Source organism: Ursus americanus, chromosome 30, assembly GCF_024610735.1.
Source record: "Ursus americanus isolate L20-20 chromosome 30, mUrsAme1.1.p, whole genome shotgun sequence".
Lineage (NCBI taxonomy): Eukaryota > Metazoa > Chordata > Mammalia > Carnivora > Ursidae > Ursus > Ursus americanus.
Window position 1 is genome coordinate 25523874 of NC_142156.1, and position 21691 is coordinate 25545564.

The window sequence follows — 21691 nt, forward strand, 5'->3', positions numbered from 1 at the left end:
CCTTCAATTATGTCTTCTTTGCTTCATATAATTTGATGATCTGTTATTACATGTATAACTTTATAATATATTGTTATATCTTCTTGTGGTATTGAACCTTTAATAATATATAATGTTCCTTTTAGTCTCTTATAACCTTTTTTTTTTCTTAAAGATTTTATTTATTTATTTGAGAGAGTGAGGGCGTGAGAGAGAGAACACGAGTGGGGTGAGGGGAAGAGGGAGAAGCAGACTCCCCACTGAGCAGGGGTCCTGATGCAGGGCTCGATCCTGGGACTCCGGGATCATGATCTGACCTGAAGGCCAATGCTTAACAAGCTGAGCCACCCAGGCACCCCCTCTTATAACCTTTTTTCATTTGAAGTCTGTTGTGTCAGATACTGGTATTACCCTCCCTGCTGTCTTTTGGTTACTATTTGCATGGAATATCTTTATCCATTCTTTTGCTTTCAGTCTTTGTTTTTATCTTTGGATCTAAATTGAGCCTCTTTCATACAGCTTATAGTTGGGTCATGGTTTTTAAGACATTCTGCCAATCTCTGTATTTGATTGGAGAGTTTAATCAATTTACACTTAAAGTAATTACTGATAAAGAAATACTTACTTCTTTCATTCTATCTGGTTTCCATATATATTTTATAGCTTTTTTTGTCCCTCAATCCCTACATTACTGTCTTCTTTTGTGTTTAATTTTTTTTTGTTTAAATATCTAAATTTCTTTCTCATTTACTTTTGTATAAATTATATAGCCATTTTCTTTGTGGTTATCATAGGGATTATGTTTAACTTCTTAAAGTTATAGTATTCTTATTTGAAATTATACCAGCTTAATATTGTTACTATACAAAAGATTCTGCTCCTCTACAGCTCTGTCCCCACTTTTTGGTTATTGATGTCACAAAATCACATCTTTGTACATTTCGTGCCCCTAAACACAAACTAATAATAAGTTTTCTGTTAAAGATTTTACTTATTTATGAGAGAAAGAGAGTACAAGCCAGGTGGAGGGACAGAGGGAGAAGCAGACTCCCCGCTGAGCAGGGAGCTGATGCAGGGCTCGATCCCAGGACCATGGGATCATGACCTGAGCCGAAGGCAGATGCCTAATGGACTGAGCCACCCAGGCACCCCGAAACTAATAACTGTTTTAAATGCATGAGTCTCTTATAATTATGTAGAAGACAAAATGCAGAGTTTGAAACCAAAGTTAAAGTAATATTACCTTTTATCATTGTCCATATATCTACCTTTATTAAGATCTTTATTTCTTCATACAGCTTTGAATTATTTGACAGTGTCCTTTTATTTAAGCTGCAAGACTCCCTTGAGCATTTCTTTCAGGCAAGTCTAGTGGTAATAAACTCCCATTTGTTTTTCTGGGAATGTCTTAATCCCCCCCCCCCAACTTTTTGAAGGACAGTTTTGACAGATGCAGGAGTTTTGGTTGACAATTTTGTTTCTTTTTGAGTATATGGGTCCATTGCTTTCAGGCCTCCAAAGATTCTGATGAGAAGTGTGCTTAATATCTTACTGAGGATTCCTTGTGTGCGACAAATTGTTTCTCTTGGATGCTTTCAAGATTCTTTCTTTGTCTTTGTGGAAAATTTGATTATAATAGGTCTTGGTGTGGATTTCTTTGAGTTCATCTTTGTTGGATTCTGTTGAGCTTCTTGGATGTTTATTTTCACATCTTTCATGAAATTTGTGTTGTTATTACTATTTCTATGTTAGCCATTCTAGTAAGTGTGTAATGGTGTGTTATTAATTTGCAATTCTTTAATGATACATGATGTTGAGAATCTTTCATATGCTTATTTGCCATCTGTGTATCTTCTTATTCAGATCATTTGCTCAACAAATTGGGCACTACTTAGAGCTTTTGTGCTTTCATTCCACTTAAGTTTTAACATGTCTTCTCTCACAGTGGCTGCTCCCTCAGTACCCTTTTACAGATTCAACCTGACACTTCCAAGTAGTATGGCTAGCTTCCTTTTTGCCCCTGTTGTACTCTCTCTGTTTATTCATCTTATCTTCTTTAGTCTCCAATTGCATTTGCATGTTTTATTTAAACTTTGCTTTCTTCTGCAATGCTAAATGGTTCTCTCGGGCAGGAGTGTCTCTCATCCTTATTTATATCACCTGCACTTTTTGAATACCTGTCACCTGGAGGTAAGGAAGTATTGCAGAAGAAAGATGAACAACCATTCCTGTTCGCCTGTAGCTGTCCTGCCTTTAGCACTGAAGGTCCCATGTCTAGGGAAATCCCTTAGTCCTGGGTACACTGGGACAGTTGGTTACCCTGCGCTGATGGTTCCTAGGATAGTTTAAACAATGAAAGATGTATCTATAATGAGTAGCATTGCTGCTTCCGTCTTTGTGCCCTTGTTGTACTCTGTATGTTCTTTTGTCTTAGCTTCTTTGACTGCCAGTTGCATTTGCAGATGTTTAACTTTGCTTTCCTGTGCAGCAGTGAACACTTCTTGTGGACAGAATTGTGTTTCATTCAAGTTTTTTTTTTAAGATTTTATTTATTTGAGAGAGAGAGAGTGAGAAAGAGAGTGCACACGCGCACGAGTGGGGGGAGGGGCAGAGGGAGAAGCAGACTTTGGCTGAGCAGGAAGCCCGATGCGGGACTCGATCCTAGGACCCTGGGATCATGACCTGAGCTGAAGGCAGATAGTTAAACGACTAAGCCACCCAGGCACCCCTCATTCAAGCTTTTTTTTTTTTTATGGATTTATTTTATTTATTAGAGAGAGAGAAAGCATGAGCAGGGGGAGGGGCAGAGGGAGAGGGAGAGAGAATCTTCAAGCAGACTCCCCACTGAGCGTGGAGCCCAGCATGGGGCTTGATCCCAGAACTCCCGAGATCATGACCTGAGCTGAAATCAAGAGATGGACACTTACCTGACTGAACCACCCAGATGTCCCTTCATTCAAGTTTATATCACCTGCACCTCACTGAATATCTGGCACCTGGTATTCTCACATGTTGAGTGAAAGGCTGGCTGACTTACTGTACACGGATGGAGTGTTTTCAGTAAAGTTTTGCTTCTCTCACAAAGTAGAATGTAAACAGTGGACATCTAGGCAGCTTGTTGTTTCCCAGAAGCTCAGTAAAGAATTTGAGACTGACTAAGAGTATGTTCTTTCAGGGACCATTGTCGTTTGTGGACGTGTGTGTGGACTTCACTTGGGAGGAGTGGCGGCTGCTGGAGCCCGCGCAGAAGCACCTGTACAGGAGCGTGATGCTGGAGAACTACAGCCACCTGGTGTCCCTGGGTAGGAGCCCCTCCCCGACAGGAGTGCGTGGTCTCCAGGCTTCCCCCCCTTGGTTGCTGAAAGCTGGCTGGCTTTTGTAAAGTTCCTAGTGATTTTGGACTTATATTTAAGGGCCAGATTTTCTTAATCTCCCTGTGGCATCAGAATGTGCTGGTCTCCGCTTTGCCATGGGGTCGCGGGGCTGCGGGGAGCTTCATCGTGCTGTCTCTACGCCGACCTTCCCCCTTCTTCAGGGCTCGAGGTGGTTTATGATTTTCCGTTCTCAGGGTATCAAGACAGCAAACCCGACATCATCTTCAGGTTGGAACAAGGAGAAGAGCTGTGGATGATGCAGGCCCAGATCCCACGCCAAGCCCCTCCAGGTGAGCGATGAGCATAGTTAGATATTCTCCTCCGTATTCAGACTGATGTGAATTCTGGTGTGACATACACCTCGTGTTTGTACCTTTTGTCTCATTCATAACCATTCTGTCTTAGTTCATCTCTTTCTGTCTGGTATTCTCCTTTTCCTGCATACTTTCCCAGGAGAGTAGACTCATTCTGTTACACAGTTAAACAGGATTTTTCTCTGTGTCTCTCTTGATGTGAATTTCATTCTTCCTTCTACTTTCTTTTTTTTTTTTAATTATATTTTTAAATCTCCTACATTTATAGTCAACAACCATAGTCCCAACCTCCTTCCTTCTCCTTGAAATGTACCAGAAGTCATCACTGTCCCTTCTAAGCTCATTCCCATACCCCTGGATATTAGTCATCCTCTCTTGAGCCCTTCCCTTCCCCTCCCCCTTCCTCATGGGACACACCATGGAACTCACTCACACACTACATGACAGAGTGCTTATTCTTTTCATGCTTTACTGGCTTCTCTTGTTCTTCCCTCTGAATCCAAAAGGAGTTTTCATAATCACTACTTTTCTTATATATTGTAACCTTGAAACACATCCATTCTGAAGATTTAAGCTGATTTTCTCTTTTGGTAGTTGACAGCCCGTCCCTCTTTCATCTGCCTTTGCTACCAAGTTCAGTTGTCCGTCAGCATCTTCCCTGCATGTGCCACGCCTTTGTCTTATCTTCAGAAACTGGAATTGTTTGTCGCATTGCTCCATAGCTACATCGTGCTTTCTTTTCACCTTTCTGATTGATTATTCATTCTGCTCTGCTTCTAGGTCTTTCTCTTGGCACTGGAGAGTCAGCGTAAATCTCCCTTATATGCAGTTTCCTTCACTAGTGTTGCTGAAATCTGTTAATATTCTGGCTCCCTAAAAAGAAGTCTTTTAAGGCCTCCATATTCCCAGTTTCCACCCAAAACAAGGCCAATATCTCATTTCTTGATCATTCTGTTTGTTAACCAATTGTACACATCTTATTCCTTTTGTTCAACTTGATGTCAGATAAGTTTCCCTAATGTGCCAGGCATGGCAGAATGAATCCAGTTAGTCTTTGTATCATTAGGATCATTTCAGCTGTAATTTCTGATTAACCCTAAATCAACCTATTGAACAGAAGTTATTTAATTACCACACATCACAAAAAGTCCTGAAGTGGGGCAGCTGTAGAGTTGACTAAGTGATTGATTCAGTAAATCACCAAAGGTCCATCTCTACCCTGCCAGTCTACGTCCGTCAGCATTTCCTCAGGTTCACTGCCCTTGTGGCCATCAGATGGCTATTACAGTCCCAGCTGACACCTGCAGATACACTAGTGGCCAGTAGAACTAGAAAAGCTGCTTTTCCCACATGGCTCTTTCTATCAGGTGGTAAAGCCTGTTCCAGTAAGGAACTCAGCAAACTTATCTTGCCTGGTGGGCTAGGTGTTTATCACATACCCCTGTCTGAATAAAACTCTGGCCAGGGAAGTGGGCCCACCACTGTTGGCTCAGGTGAATGATGCTTCACCTTCTGGGGGTGGGGGTAGAGGTAGCAATGGAGATGGGTCCCCATTTCCCTGAGTGAAGCACATGGCCTTAAGGGTGGGTTTGGGGAATAAATCAGGTTTCTGCAGTCAGGAAAAGGGAGGAAGGATTGTTGGGTAGGCAGCGCTGTCTGCCTTCATCCACCTCTTTGGCTGGGCAGCTTCTAGTCCTACTCTTCTAATCCATCCATCTTCAGAAATATTCCACCACCCCTGTTCTCCTTGCACTGTATTGATGGAAGTCTTGGATCCTTGTTCCCAGTGGTAGTTCTTTATGGTCTGGTAAGCTACAGTTACTCACTACAACCAACCAGGCAAGTACAGAGTGTAGAGACGTGTGCAGCATCAGTATGACAGGAGTCCCCATTCTGGGAGAGCAGCCACAGTGAATGCCACATAGAGGTCTGCCCTGCAGTGCGCTGACACCCTGGTTGGGCAGGCTGTGCCAGGTCTCCCTGCTGTGGCAGTGGCCTAGTGAGCCCTTGGTTCTGCTCTCTGAGCATAATTCCCTTTTCCATTGTCTTCTGTGGCTGCACTTATGATGGTTGTTCAGGAGAGTGCTATTCTGTAGCCTCAGAATCTGAATTCTGTCGCTGCATGTGGAATTTCCAGGGATTACTTTTGAACCACAGCCAGTAATCGTCTTCAGTCACGTTTAAATTACATTTAAGCTTAGGAAATTCTGCCTTCTATTCATTGGCTTTGGTATTGTTTCCTGATTTCTGGAATGTATTGAAATTTCCCTTGAGATACCAACCATAATATCCTTTTTTGCCATTATTTTTGCAAAGAGAATGCTCAACAGAAAATGTTTTAGGTTTCCTGGGAAATCAAATGGAGGAAGTCAGAGCTGTGGCTAACTAGAGGAAGTAAGGACGGGTTATGGTTCCAGCTACAGAAGGGTTACGGGGTAGAGTATTAGGACAGGTTTAGTGTCCATGAACTCTGAAAGTCTACAGGGATAAGACTATTGGCCAAACACATGAGCAAATCTGATTCCCAGGCAAAGATTAATTACACTCTGGATGGAAACATTTCTGAGTTTAGAACCATGGAATAGCCAGTGACACTCCCTCCCAAGCCATCACAATAGTCAAAAGTTCCCAGAGTTCATTTCTCAGTGCATCCAGGAGGAGGTAACTCCTTCACTTGAGAATTGGTGCTTGGGAAAATACAATTTGGAGTCTCTTTACAAAATGAAGAGGGATCAGATTTGAGAGGTAGGAAAACCTGGAATGAAGTATTAAGGTCCTCTGATCTGCCATCTCCAACCCTGACTTGCTGCCATGTTCTCTTGAGGCTCTTTCCTGTTTGTCACCTTGGTCAGTGTATTACTTGAGGACATCTAGATCGGGTCTACCCATTCTCTCCTGGTCAGCCTCCAAATACTTGTCATTGTGCCTGAAGACGGAGTCCTGTGTCTTGTTCCCCTCTCTGCTTTCTATTTTTGGCTTTTGGGTTTTGTTGTCAGCAGCATTCTGTTCGCCCTGCCCCATCTCAGTGTTCTATTCCCCCCAGGTAAAACCACTTTCATCCCTTTTAGCTCTTTTTTATGGCATTTGCTTCCATGTTTCTAAATAACCAGCTTATTCTACTGCACCCTGATTTTCCCCCAGTGATGATTATTCAATATATCAGTGTGATGATTTAATTCTCTTTCACCGCACCTTCTTCCATACTCCCCATGATATACACACTGTCTCTTCTTATACCCCAGTCATTCTACTAAAAGTTATTTCATTTGGGTTTGATCAGTCTTCAGTTTTTACATCTTTATGTAATTTCTATTCACAGGTAAATCATGCAAATATGCAATGGCTAATTTTTGTTCATACATCATTTTTTCCTTTTGAGTTGTTTTATTTGCCTGCCTAGTTTTCTCTGTTCTTATCATTAGTGTATTTATCATTAACCCCAGACTTTTCTTCACGTGTCTAAATATTCCTGTGCTACATTCAGCCATATTAGTGATTCTGTCTGTCTCTTCCTGATGATGTCACTCCCTTGTCCTTTGACGTGCTCCAGTGTGACCCTAGTTAACCACATACCCTGGCTGTACTACAGTGTTTTATCCTGGAGTCTCCTTTCAGATTTTGTTTTCCATATTTATTCTGTGTCATCTTTTTTCTTGGTTTGTTTTGTTGGAACACCTCTTTGAGTAGCTTCCTGTGAAAGAGTGCATGTAACCTAAAATTTGAGACCTGTGCCTCTGAAAATGTTTATACTTTACTCCTGAATGCTCTGTGTTTTGTCCTCTAATGGTGCTAATGTCATTAAAATCAGATGCCATTCTCACTTTGATCCTTTATACAAAACAGTTTTTTTGGCTTCTCTGGAAACTTTACTACCTTCTTCTTGTCCTCCGTGTTGTGAAACATCACACTGATTTTTCTTGTGCGTTTGTTTTCATGTATTTTAGTATGCAGTAGAACTGCATTCCCAAGAGGACTGTAAACTGATTTGCAATGTTTTCTGAGTTTCTCCTGAATTCAGCAGTGTTTGGCACATAATAGGTATTCACCAATCATTTGCTGAAAGAATGTAATACTGAGATCCCTTCCAACTGCTTTATATTTTTCTTATTTTTACTTTTGTCTATTTTGCTTTCTTTACCCCTTATGCAACATTTTAAAACCTAAGACCATCTCCATTCATTGTCGATTTTCTTTGCCTATCTTCATTTTTAGTTTTGTTTGTTCTCCCCGGCCAGGAGTTTCAGTACATCTATACTTGAGATTTCAGGTCTGATACATGAAACTAAAAGTATACTCTCTTGACATGACATTTTTAAGGTAATTTTATGCTGTGCCAGATTTATGTCATTATTTTTAACATATAACTATTTTCATTGCTAGAAGAAGTCTGGGAAATTGATGATCATATGAAATGGCATCAGGAAAATCAAGGCAAGCTGGAAAGTATGGCAAAAGGCTATGAATGTACTACATTTGGAAAACTATGTCTTCTAAGTACAAATTATGTTTCTTCAGGACAAAATCTTCATAAATACATCACACGTGGAATGAGTTTTAAATATAATATAGATTTCAATAGTAATTATGCTGGAAAGAATCCTAATGAGTTTCATGTGTATGAGGAATCATTCTACCATTCTAAACATGAGCAGACTGTTATTGGAATAAAATACGGTGAAAGTAATGAATCTGGAAAAACTGTCAACAAGAAGTCACAACTCATATGCCAACAAATGTATATAGGAGGAAAGCCTTTTGAATGCAGTTTTTGTGGAAAGACCTTCAGCAGCAAGTCATACCTTGCAGTGCATCAACGAACTCACATAGAAGAGAAACCCTACAAATGTAAGGGATGTGGGAAAGACTTCAGCAGCAAGTCCTACCTCACTGTCCATCAGAGAACTCACACAGGAGAGAAACTCCATGAATGCAGTGAATGTGGGAAATCCTTCAGTTTCAATTCTCAACTTGTTATACATCAGAGAATCCACACAGGTGAGAGTCCCTATGAATGCTGCGAGTGTGGAAGAGTGTTCAGTAGGAAAGACCAGCTCGTTTCACACCAGAGAACTCATTCAGGACAGAAACCGTATGGTTGTAATGAATGTGGTAAGGCTTTTGGTTTGAAGTCACAACTCATTATACATCAAAGAATTCATACAGGGGAGAAACCCTTTGAATGTACTGAATGTCAGAAAGCTTTTAATACAAAGTCAAACCTTATGGTACATCAGAGAACCCATACAGGGGAGAAGCCGTATGGTTGTAGTGAATGCGGAAAAGCCTTTACTTTCAAGTCACAGCTCATTGTACATCAGGGCGTTCACACAGGAGTAAAGCCGTATGGGTGCATTCAGTGTGGGAAAGCCTTCAGTTTGAAGTCACAGCTCATTGTGCATCAGAGAAGTCACACAGGAATGAAACCTTATGTATGCACTGAATGTGGCAAAGCCTTCAGGAGCAAGTCCTACCTCATTATACATATGAGAACTCACACAGGAGAGAGACTCCATGAATGCAGTGACTGTGGGAAAGCCTTCAGTTTCAATTCTCAACTCATTATACATCAGAGAATCCACACAGGAGAGAGTCCATATGAATGCCATGAATGTGGGAAAGCCTTCAGTCGGAAATACCAGCTCATTTCACACCAGAGAACCCATGCTGGGGAGAAGCCCTATGAGTGCACTGACTGTGGGAAAACTTTTGGTTTGAAGTCACAGCTCATCATACATCAGAGAACTCATACAGGAGAGAAACCCTTTGAATGCAGTGACTGTAGCAAAGCCTTTAATACAAAGTCAAACCTTATTGTACATCAGAGAACTCATACGGGGGAGAAACCGTATGGTTGTAGTGAATGCGGAAAAGCCTTTACTTTCAAGTCGCAGCTCATTGTACATCAGGGAGCACACACTGGGGTAAAACCCTATGGATGTAATCAATGTGGAAAAGCCTTTAGTTTGAAGTCACAGCTCATTGTACATCAGAGAAGTCACACTGGAGTGAAACCCTACGGATGCAGTGAATGTGGAAAAGCCTTCAGGAGCAAGTCCTACCTCATTATACACATGAGAACTCATACAGGAGAGAAACCACATGAATGCAATGAATGTGGGAAATCCTTCAGTTTCAATTCACAACTCATTGTACATCAGAGAATTCACACAGGAGAAAATCCCTATGAATGTAGCGAATGTGGAAAAGCTTTTAATAGGAAAGATCAGCTCATTTCTCATCAGCGAACTCACGCAGGGGAAAAACCTTATGGATGCAGTGACTGTGGGAAAGCCTTTAGTAGCAAGTCCTATCTCATTATCCACATGAGAACTCATTCAGGAGAGAAACCATATGAATGTAACAAATGTGGGAAGGCCTTCATTTGGAAGTCACTACTCATTGTACATGAGCGAACTCATGCAGGGGAAAGCCCTTATAAATGTGGTCAATGTGAGAGATCCTTCAGTGGAAAATTACGGCTCATTGTACATCAGAGAATGCACACAAGAGAGAAACCCTATGAATGCAGTGAATGTGAGAAAGCTTTCATTAGGAAATCTCAGCTCATTGTACATCAGAGAACTCATTCAGGGGAGAAACCCTATGGATGCAGTGAATGTGGAAAAACCTTCTCTCAGAAATCAATCCTCAGTGCACATCAGAGGACTCACACAGGAGAGAAGCCCTGCAAATGCACTGAATGTGGGAAAGCCTTTTGTTGGAAGTCACAGCTCATTATGCATCAGAGAACTCATGGAGATGAAAAACATATTGATGAATTAAATGTAAGAAACTTTCTTCCAAAAGTCAATTCATAGGAAATGCTAGCAAATTCATATAGAAGAGAAACCCTATAAATGAAATCATCTCGTTGTACACCAGAAAACTAACACTGAATAGAAACCTGTGGATGCACAGCATGTGTGGGGGTGCCCACAGAAAGATGCTTTTTACACACACACAGAAACCCAGTAAAAGCACACAGGAATGTGATGAATTCAGTGAACGCTGTGAAAGTTTTCAGCAGCAAGTCATACCCTTTTCAAAGTTTGTACAGGTGAGGAACCATATCAATGATGTGAATGTTGGAGAGTTATTTTTTACTGTCATAAAATTTGCAAAGAGGAATTTTCATAAATCAAGTGAATATAGAACACACTCCTTTGAAATTCACACTAAACGATAGGATTTTTTTAACGGTAGGATTTTTTTTAACAGGATTTTAATGGGAGAAAATGGAAGCCAATGAATGGTAGAATTACTAAAATTACACATACTTTAGATATCAGAAGCTCATACCTCGGAGAAACTATACTATAAATTAGGGAAATTCTTGACTAGGAAAGACAGACTTCTATTAAAAATTAATAATGTATAAATGAAGATTTATGAATGTCAGATGGGGTAATAAACCTTCAGTAGAAAGATTCCCCTCACTGTTATTTTGATTAATTTGGAAAATAATTTCCTTTACAAAATATTGTGAGGGAAATTGTGTTCCATATGTTCCAAATAGTTAGGAAAGGATTGGAGAAAACATTCAGCTATAAATGATAGGCATGTCTGAAGTGGAATGTAAAGATTTTTTTTATTGTGTAAATAAATGCAGTCCGGGCAGCCGGAGGTACTTTGTAAGCCCGCAGGGTATTTAGATGTCATCTTCCTTTGTACTGTATGAGCTTCGTGTAGTTTGGCATTTTACCTGTGAGTGTCACATATGAGAAGTAAGTTAGATACGTGCCATCTCCAGGGACTTGTACTTTGCATAGCAACATGGTTTTTAACAAATACAACTTGTTACTAGAATAATATGATTCATTAAAAATACATTTCAATACTACACACCTTTTGTACTATTTCGATCCCTTTGTAAGTGGGCCTGGCAACTACGTCTCTAGTTATTTACCTCAGTATAGTGTAGAGTTCATGGGCTTGTGTAGCTGGAATGTGTCCTGCCTTCACCAGTTAGAACACCTTCATCTTCTTTAAGGTAGTTTCTCAGTGGGGGAGGTCATGATGGGATCGTCAGTCATGGTGCCCTGCCAAGGGGTCGGCATGATCATCAAAGTAGGCTGACCTATTTATTCCAGATTTCAGATTTCTAAGTGGACTCTTTAAGTACCAAAAAGCAAACTGAGCTTTTGTTTTCTGGTAACATTTTCTGGCGATTGTTAATTAGTTCCTTCTCGACAGACTCCCCAGGATAGCGTTAGTTATTGTCACTTTACAGTTGTAGTGTGCTTGTCTCTTCACTTGAGTTACCTGGTATGTGTTTAAGGGATACATGTAAGTGACGCTGCTGAAGGGTGTACAGGCCTGGCGCCTCATTTTCTTGTGCTTTGCAGGTAATGCTTCCCCCCCCCCCCCCCCAAATGGAAGGCTTGTGGCAACCCTGCATTGAGCCAGTGTGTTGGCTCCATTTTTCCAACAGCTTTGTTACTTCATATCTCTGTCACATCTTAGTAATTTTGGCAATATTTCACACTTTTCATTACTTCTTATGTTGATCTGCGATCACTGATGATGATTTGCTGAAAGCTCAGCATGTTTTAGCAACATTCTTAATTAAGGTGTGTGCATTGCTTTTCCTTAGACATAATGCTTGTGCACACTTAATAGACTACAGTGTAGTGTAAACATCATTTTTATATAACTTTTATATGCATTGAGAAACAAAAAAAACTCATTTGACGTGGTTTATTGCTACATCTGCTTCATCTTGGTGGTCTGGAGTGGAGCTGCCGTGTCTCCAGGGTAACGCCTATATGTGTGGCTGTAGAGTCAGGGTGCTAAAACGTCACTCTGCCACTTGCCTTCTTGCAAAGTCTGTTTTCCTCACCAGTTTCCTTACATGAAAGAGCATTTACCTGAAAAGATTTGGGACCGTGGCATTTAGGACTGTGTTGGAAGACCAAACTGCAAATATTTCTGAAACACCCTCCACTTTTACTCTCTACTTCAGGAGGGAGGGGATCCCCTCTTTTGACCAAAGAAACTGTTTCTTCTTGGAAGGAGGTGTTTAATGATTTCTGAATGCCTGGTCCTTAATTGTGTTCAGCTCATTGTACAAGATCCAATCTAAAGATATGTGGGGTGAAGAAGGATGGATCACAGAAGGGAAGAGAAAGCTTGCGTAAAGAAGGAATGCCAGATATTTGTAAAGTGTGTCCCCTAAATCTGGAAAATACGAATATGTGTTTTGTCATACACGTTCTGAGGAAGGTTCACACATAGTAAAGAACGAACACCTAAGAGAAGGTCTATGTTCGGCGTACTACTATGCCATGTCAGTTAGATTTTAAGGGTTTCTGTATTGTGTGAGGCAAATCCACATGAAACCTTGCCCAATAGAAGCCAGAAATGTTGACATAATGTTGAAGATAGAAATCAAATATTGTGGGAAAGGCTAATGTAACATTAAGGTCTTAATCTTAAATGAAAAAGAAAATTTAGGGCACCTGGCTGGCTCAGTCAGTGAAGTGTGCAACTCTTGATCTCAGGGTTGTGAGTTCGAGCCCCATGGTGGGTGTAGAGATTTTTTCAGAATAAAATCTTTTTTTTTTTTAAGATTTTATTTATTAGAGACAGCCAGTGAGAGAGGGAACACAAGCAGGGGGAGTGGGAGAGGAAGAAGCAGGCTCCCAGCGGAGGAGCCTGATGTGGGGCTCGATCCCACATGGGATCACGCCCTGAGCCGAAGGCAGACGCCCAACCGCTGTGCCACCCAGGCGCCCCCCAGAATAAAAACTTTAAAAAAAAAAGAAAAAAGAAAAAGAAAGTTTACCAGATAAATGAAATTTAACAGAATGAATAGATCTACAACTAGTAAACAGAAAGGAAAAGTAAAAATTTGAATCTCTGGCTTGAAAAATCTACCTAGTCCTTCTAACCCTGCCCCAGCCCCAGGACGGAAAGAAGTTCCAGAGACTTTTAGTAATAGTTGATAATTCTCAGGAAAATTCAAGGAACGATAACCCAGCATTTTACAAATTTTCCCAAAAATTGACACGTGGGGGATAAATGACTTGCAAAATATGTTTATGAATATAGTTGAAAATAAACTAAATGTTATTATAGCAAAATGAATCTAACAATGTGGAGGGTTTTTTTTTAAGTCATGACAATATTAAGTGTAGCAGACTTGTAGTCATGAGCCCAGTGTCCCTTCATTACCAACAGAATTACTGTACTTTTCATAATGACAAATGCGCCCAGCCAAAAAGCCACATTTCTCCACTGTCTTTGTAGCAAAGTACGAGCTTGCTGCTAAATTCTGAGTAATGAGATAGAGGTTGCCAATCGTGTCTAATGTGAAGGTTGTCAAGAAAACAGCTGAGGAAAGCTCCTCAGTGTCCTGTGATCATTCCTCACTTTAATACACGGCACACATGGTGCTTGGAGACGGAGCAGCCACTGCAGAGCCTGGATATATCTGGAAGACAGAAGCCGTCTGCCGCAGGGCTATCTGGTATACCAGCCCCACACCACCAGCTGGGAATCTTCTACATAAGGGGAAATGGACTGCCTTGTTTAAGCCACCTTTCTTTTTTGGGTAGGAAGAGAGTTGGTTCTGTGATATGCAGTGGAATGTGACCCTATAAAAATACATTATGATGTTTGGGAAATTTAATAATAGAAAATCTTTTCATAGAATTAACTACACTACCAGATAAAAGAATGGCCATATGATTATCTCAGTGTGTGTAGATAACACATTTGATGGAATTTAATACCATAGATTATTTTTAAATATTATTAAATTAGGAATGGAAATTAAGTCCTTTACTTTTGCAAGGAGTATGTTCCAAAAACTGACAAATGTTGCACTTAATGGTAGATGTATACCTTTATATTAAGAGAATTACACAGATGCTCATCACTCTTACTGACAGCGTATGACAGTTCTAGCCAATGTGTGAAAACTAAGGGATTGAGGGAGAGGGCAGAAAAAAAGGTCCGTTGTTTGGAGATGTGGTTGTCTCTTTAGGAAAGCCAAAATAAGTTTCAGGCAAATATTTAGACTTGCAAATAGAGTAGGACTTGTACGGGATATATAACCAGTTTTCAACAATCAGTTTTTCTGCTGGCTAAACAGGATAACGTACAGCATCTTGGAAAACAGAACCCGAGCCCAAGTGAACGTAGCAGTGGAAAGTAGAGAACACTTTATAGAAGAAAAGAGAGTTGCTGCTCTCATCTTTGGTGAAATGCAGCAGAGGAGAGGGTGGGCATGGCATATGGGGCTGAGACAAGCTAGAATCCCAAAGCCCCCGCCGTGAAGGAGTGTGCAGCCAACTCTTTGCCATGGGTCTTCATGGAACCCTTGGTAGGGGAAGCTTTAAAAAATCCTGTCAAGATGCCAGGTCCTCCTTTAAGTGCAAGGCAGATACTCTCTGAAGGCAGAAAGGTGGACAGGGCAACAATTGAGGGAAATCCTTTAGAAGCACTCCGGACTTTTGGGCTGAGGGAAGGGTAGAGAACTGAGAACACACTATCCCCTCCCGGCCTCCCCCCCCCCCCATATAAGAGAACCATCCCCAGGCACTTAAATCTTTCTATTAAAAAAGGTGGGAGATGGGTCAGGAGAACTGTACTTCCCAGAGGGCTGGGTACTGTCCTCAGAGGAGCCAGAGACGACAAGCTGCGCTGCAACGTCTCCGGCAGCTTGGAAATCATAAGAATTGGAAAGCAGAGAGACTTCACTAACCCAGGAATCCGTCAAGCTCAAGGCAAGGAGGCAGTTGACGCGGTTGTGAAAGCCGGCAGCTTCCTAGAACTCTGCTTTTCCTCCTCGCTGTTTACCCAAGAGCAGCAAACGCATGTGCTCGCTCCAAAACGTCCCAAGAATATGCATTTTCACTGATAATAGATGAACTGCCAACAGTTCAAAGTTCCAGCCGTTGAATGGATAAACAAGTTGTGATGTAATGGAACCTCAGAATTCGACACCACAGTGCAACACCCGCCCTACAGACTCGTGTGGAAGGTGCCGTCCACTCAGTAACTAGAAACGGCACTGACCCTGCCCCGCGCCCCACGGCCTGGAAGGTCTGTCGCCTCGCAGGTGACGGGGCCTCGTTGGAGCAGAGACCACTGCCTAACCACCCCTGAGCCTGAGGCACGAGAAAAACTGATTAATGCTCACCTCGTCTTTTTGAACAGTTTTGTCGTTTGTTCATTGTGGATTCTCTGGTGTTAATTTATATTTTTGAGCATCTTGCACTAAAATACTGTTTATCTTGATGACGGTGTTTGTGTATGCTTCGCTCGCCTCACCCCAGTCCTGGCCTTATTGGGAGGGTGCAGCACCTTCACACAGCCTGCGCCTCCATAGCTCTAGGCTGCAGGGGTGTGGGCGCCCCAGCTGCCGAGTCAACGTGGGGAGCTGGAAACGCGAGGAAGCAAGCTCGGAGGCATGCCCTGGTGTTGGGGCTGCCGGACCGTGACCCGGAACAGGACCCTGCAGCGCTCTGACCCACTGCCAGGTGTTCAGCTGGCAGTGCAGCTCATCAGATGCATCCAGCTTGTGCAAGAAAGGGGTTCAGCCCTCTAGCGGGGCTGTCAGTCTGAACTGCTGCTGTCACAGCAAAAACGGGAGCCACTCCTCATGGCCTCTGGGACAGTGCTTTAAATTGAAGGTCCTGTTTTCCTGTTCCCTGTCCCCACCCACACCTGCCTACTTCCAGGAGAGAAAGGCTGGCTGAACCACCTCAGGCTCTTGTTTGTGTTCCTTAGTCCTTCGCAGAACTTCACCCGGGACGTTAGATCCCGCCTGCCCTTCTCTGTCAGCGGCCTCTTTCCCAGGGTTTCCCGGGAGACTGGCTCCCGATAGTCCTGTGATTGAGCCAACCGGTCAGCACCAGGCAGTCCTCCCAAAGTGCTGTCTTCCTCATCGTCATCGTTTTGTTTCTTACGTACACTACCTTTTTAAATAGCACTGACAAAATGTTCTCAAATTTATTGTCACATTTACTCTTCAGAGCAGTCCCGTGAGGTTGACATCTACATTTTACAGAAGAGAACCCTGAAGCTTGGAATGCAACTAATGAATCGTTGAACACTACATCAAAAACTAATTTGTACACTATTTTTAACACATTTAAAATCTGGTAAGGTAGATTCCTTCATATTACGTTTACTTTTTAGAAAAACCTGGTGGGGGCGCCTCACCAGCTCAGTTGGAGGAACATGTGACTGTTGGTCTTGGGGTCATGGTTTTGATCCCCACATTGGATATAGGGATTACTAAAAATAAATAAACTTGGGTGGGGGAGTGTCTGATGATTCTTGTACTTTCCCCCAATTAGGTGAATACATTTTTAAAATCCCCGATCCACAGAAGGCTGGGAGGCAATCTAGATCAGCCTCCTAAGAACCACTGTTTTACCCTGAACCCCTCTTCCTTCCAGGGAATTACCTTCATCACCATGGGTTCCTCTGAGGGAATTCATGTCCATTCTCACTGCCCCCTGAACCGTCCTCGATGGCCCCAGGGTAAGAGCCTCTTGGGAGATTTGTCAGATTTGTGGCATGTCTGTTTGCGTAGTATGGCATTTTGTAGCTGTGGGAGGCCAGTCCTTTGGATCCCTTTTGAGCATTGACTAATTATCTCAATCCCATGAAAGGTTCTGTTATTATACCCTTATTACGAAAAATGAAAGAAGGTACAGAGAGAATAACTTGGCCAAGTTCATATAGTAGTCAAGGAATCGAACTGGGAGTCCACCCCAGGTAGTCTGGGTCCTGGAGAGAACAGAAAATCTGGAAGTAGCAGGTAAGTGTGCTTTAGAATGTATTATGTACTGATGATTGCATCCATATTCGAGAGTGTGGGAGAACAGGAAAGAGGAGCCTTTATTTACAACGAGCACGGGTCAGTTACCTTTTGTTGCAAGATCAAGCCTCTACTCAAAGTGAGGCTTATGAAGAGTTTGTCCCAATTTAGAAAACTTAGAAATAGTTATGTGCTGAAGTTAAGAACGTAGGCTTCCTTGTTTGTCAGGTAAAAGGCCAGAGGACCTCTGGAAACTGTTTTAAAACTCACTGGGAACAAGGAAACGTAATCTAAGCTCAGGTGTGGGGGCAGGAGATTCAAATAATAGCATCTTACTTGGGACATACTGAGTGTTCAGTAAATGGCAACTGAAAAAAATCAACTGATATATTAGTGAATTAGGATCATATAATTTGTTGAATTACATTTGAATTTAATAATGTAGATACTTTTACATTTTATATTTTTATTTTTTATAATAATTTTTTATTATGTTAGTCACCATACAGTACATCCCTGGTTTTTGATATAAAGTTCCATGATTCATGACTTGCGTATAACACCCAGTGCACCATGCAATACGTGCCCTCCTTACTACCCATCACCAGTACTTTTACATTGTAGGTTCCACTGAGTTTCTCAGTTCACCGGAGAGCAATCAGGAATATTCTGATTGAGCGTCTCGTGTGTCCTAGAGAAAGAGCCTACGACTGCATTAACAGATTTCGCTGTGAAGCAATTTCTCACTTCCCCTGTGTTCACCCATATTTGGGCTGCTTCAGCCTCACTCTACAGTCGACCCTTGAACATGCAGAAGTTAGGGATGCCAACCCCGTGCAGTTCAAAAGCCATGTATAATTTTTTGACTCCCCAAAATCTTAACTATTGATAGGCTACTGTTGACCAGAAGCCTCACTGATAACATAGTTAACATAGTTTACACGTTACATGTATTTTATATTGTATTCTTACAATAAATTAAGCTAGAGGGGAAAATGTTATTAAAATCGTAAGGAAGAGAAAATACATTTAAGGTACTGTATTTATTTTTAAAAATCCAGGTATAAGGGGACCCATGCAGTTCTTTTTTTTAGATTTTTATTTATCCATTTGACAGAGAGAGAATGAGAAAGAGCACGAGCAGGGAAAGCGGCAGGCAGAGGGAGAGGGAGAAGAGGGCTGCCTGCTCACGACCTGCGCGGAGGCAGACGCTTCAGGGACTGAGCCACCCAGGCACCTTGGACCCCATGCAGTTCTAAGCCACCTTGTTCAAGGGTCATCTGTACTTGGTCATTCAGGACTGCCCCCTACAACCCTGTTGTCTTCCCTTTCCACTCCTTGAAAAGAACCCTAAAAACAGAATCCTCTTTTTAGAAAAGGTAGAAAACATGGGTAGGCAAAAAGAAAATTAAAATGCCCAATAAAAGTAATGAAGTAAAACAATTCTATCACCCAGGTTCAACCGGGGTTTAACAATGTGGCATATATCATCTTACGTTTGTACTTTTCAAACAGGCTCAAATCAAACTGTCTTGTTATACAGCATTTTTATTGTACAATGTATCACGATCACGGGCAGTTCAGCATTCTTCCGAAGCATAATTATGAATAACCTTCCAGGAGCCCGTCCTCTTTGTGAAGTGTGATTTTTTATTTTTTTTAGCAAATCTTTCGCCAGACACTTAGATTGTTTCCATATTTGCACTTGGACAAACGCTGAAATGTTGATCTTTCTGCGCATGTGTTTTGCATAAGCTTAAATAGATAAGGTTTGGCGTCAGAGAATCTTTCCAGTAAGACCTTGACCACCTGTGAAAACCAGCTCGAAGTCATCCTGGACCTCATTCTGGAGCTTGTGTGAAAGAACCCACAGCTTAAAGACCCCCTGGGCAGAGGCTAGACCGTGTCCAAGCCAGGACCTGGGCAGTTTAGTGATTTCCACCCATCTTTTGACCCAGGTCTGGGAGAGCCTGGGACCCGCTCAGGGGCCATCGTAGCTCAGAAGATCTCTGGGTTGGACACGCGCTCAGGATGGCGTGGAGGTCGGCCCGAGCTGTCCCGGGTGGCCTCGCTGGTGTGTGTGTGTGTGTGTGTGTGTGTGTGTGTGCGCGTGCACCTCTGTTGCGACCCCGTCTGGGGGGGGGGGTCTGGATTTGAAAGGCGTCCTCCTCTCGCCGGGGCCAGGGTGGGGGTGTGCATCTCAGCGCAGGAGGGGGACGTCTGGCCCAGGAACTGCGGCCTCAGCTGGGCTCTGGCTCCCCTGTGCACCCTGGCTTGTGGCGTGGGGTCAGTCAAAGGTCACAGCTTTCTTCTGCCCCCGCGGGCACGAAGGTCGTGCCACTTTCTCCTCCAGACTCTCTCCGCAGCCCACGACCCCCCAGACCCTGGCCCCACTCCTTTCTGGGCCTGAGGACGCGCCGAGCCAGGCTCGACTGCGCCTCCGAACCCCCCGAAACTCCCGGTTACTCCGGGACCCCAACAACTTCTCGGCCTCCCCAGAACCCGCGCGAACCCAGGCGGACTTCCTCTGCACGGGGTACTCCGGGGCGCAGGCCCAGAGGCCCGGGTCGTCGGGCGGAGCCCTCGCCCCATTGGCCGTGGGCTCCATACTTTGTAGCGACTGCTCCTTCCGCAACGCCGGGCACCTCCTCCCCGGCTGTGCGGGCAGAGCACGTGCGGCCAGCGCGGAAGCGGGGCGCGGCGACCTGGCGGGCGGGGGCCGCTGGGCAGGAGTTTCGGCCTTTGCCGGGGAGCAGCGCGCCCCGAAAGGTACGGGAGGGAGGGCGGGCGGGCCAAGCCAGGCGGCGGGTGCCCAGGGCAGGGCGCCCGGCAGAGCCACCCTCCCCCAGGTCTCCTCCATCCGTGCCAGGGTCCTGGGCCCCTCCGTGTCCTGGGTACCCCCCCCGCCCCCAGAGGCCACTTCGTTCTTGAACTCCGAGGTCCGGCCTGTAGGAGCCCGGCCCGTAGCCTCCGACAGGCCTCTCGTCCTAGAGCCGGCGCTGGGGGCGGGGAGGGGTTTGCGCTGGAAGAGCCCGGGGTCCTCCGAGGAGCCCTGCCCCTCCCGCCCCCGCCGAAGCCCTGCCGCCTTGGCTCCCTCGAGGGACGCGGGGCCTGGGGCCTCCTGACCCACGCGATGGGGAGAAATTCTGGGCCCGGAGTCAGGATCTAGCGAAGGGCGCTAAAGGTCGGAAGCAGCGGCGCAGACGGGAGCGCTTCCCCCTGGTGGGCGGCCCCAGGCGCTGAGGAGGACCCGAGAGGCGGTGCGGGGCGGAAAGAACTAGAAACTGAGGCCAGACCGTCCTCCAGGGAGCGCGCACAGGCCTCCGCCCCGCAGCTGCGGGCGCGCGGATTCTTACGGCCTTCGTGGAAAGCAGTTGGTAGCCTCTGCGAAGCACAGTGCCGTGCGGCGCCGCCCTCCAAGCTCGCTCCCGCGGGTCCGCTCTCTGGAAGTAAGAGTAATCGGGACCCGAGGCGTTCGGGTTCTCTGCTCCCGCGTGTCGGGGGGGAGGGGCGGACGGCTGTTGCCGCTGGTCTGGCGCCTGCTGTCAGGGGCTCGCTGCAGGACCATTGCTCTGGGCTGGGGAATGCGCCTGCGTAGGGGCCGGACTGAGGAATGGCATAAGCAGCGTCTCTCTTGGTAAAAACTGCTGTAGATTTTTATAAAAAAAAAAAAAGAAAGAAAAATTCAATTCCAATTGCCATAGCTTACCTCTGTGTGTGTGCGCGTGGGGGGGGGGGGGGCAGTGCCCGGGCACAGGGAGGCCTCGCAAATGTTCATCCCTTTGTATATATTTTTTTAAAGCGTGGGATTAGGGCAATCCTTCCAATTTTGTGTTTTTTAAATGTTTGGCCTTTTTTTCCTTCAAAATCACAATAGTCAGAAGCAGGTCGTGCTAGTCCCCGGGCTCATGTCTGTAGGAATGTAAGCAGTGTCGGCCAAGCCCCTGCTGCTCTCAGAGGCCGTGGCATCCACGGGGCGGATGCTGGGGAAGTCTGATGACCCCGGCACACAGGGTCCCTGCCCTGACCGAGCCCTGAGAAGGAGTGAAGCACGACGAAGCTGCCTTGTGTGTGTACGACTGGGGAGGGAAATGGAGAGAGGAGACATGGAGGACCAGGGGGGGGCCTGTGGATGGGGCGCAGACGAAAGGGTGGCAGGACTGAGAAGAAGCAGTGCCGTGAGAGCACCCACCACACAAACGAGGACTGAAGGGGAAGTTGTGGAAGGCGTCGGTGTCCGCCGAGTGCCT

General features: G+C 44.4%; 1 protein-coding gene across 1 annotated transcript in view; it reads left to right on the plus strand.

Annotated features, from left to right (window-relative positions):
* Positions 1-15910, plus strand: part of ZNF268 (zinc finger protein 268) — a 42882-nt gene extending 26972 nt beyond the window's left edge. Inside the window, exons 3-5 of the mRNA XM_045815660.2 lie at positions 3155-3281; positions 3548-3643; positions 8048-15910. Of these exons, the coding sequence (XP_045671616.2) occupies positions 3155-3281; positions 3548-3643; positions 8048-10485 (2661 nt within the window). The 3' untranslated portion in view covers positions 10486-15910. The remainder of the gene's footprint in view (positions 1-3154; positions 3282-3547; positions 3644-8047) is intronic.
* Positions 15911-21691: the final 5781 nt, after the last annotated feature.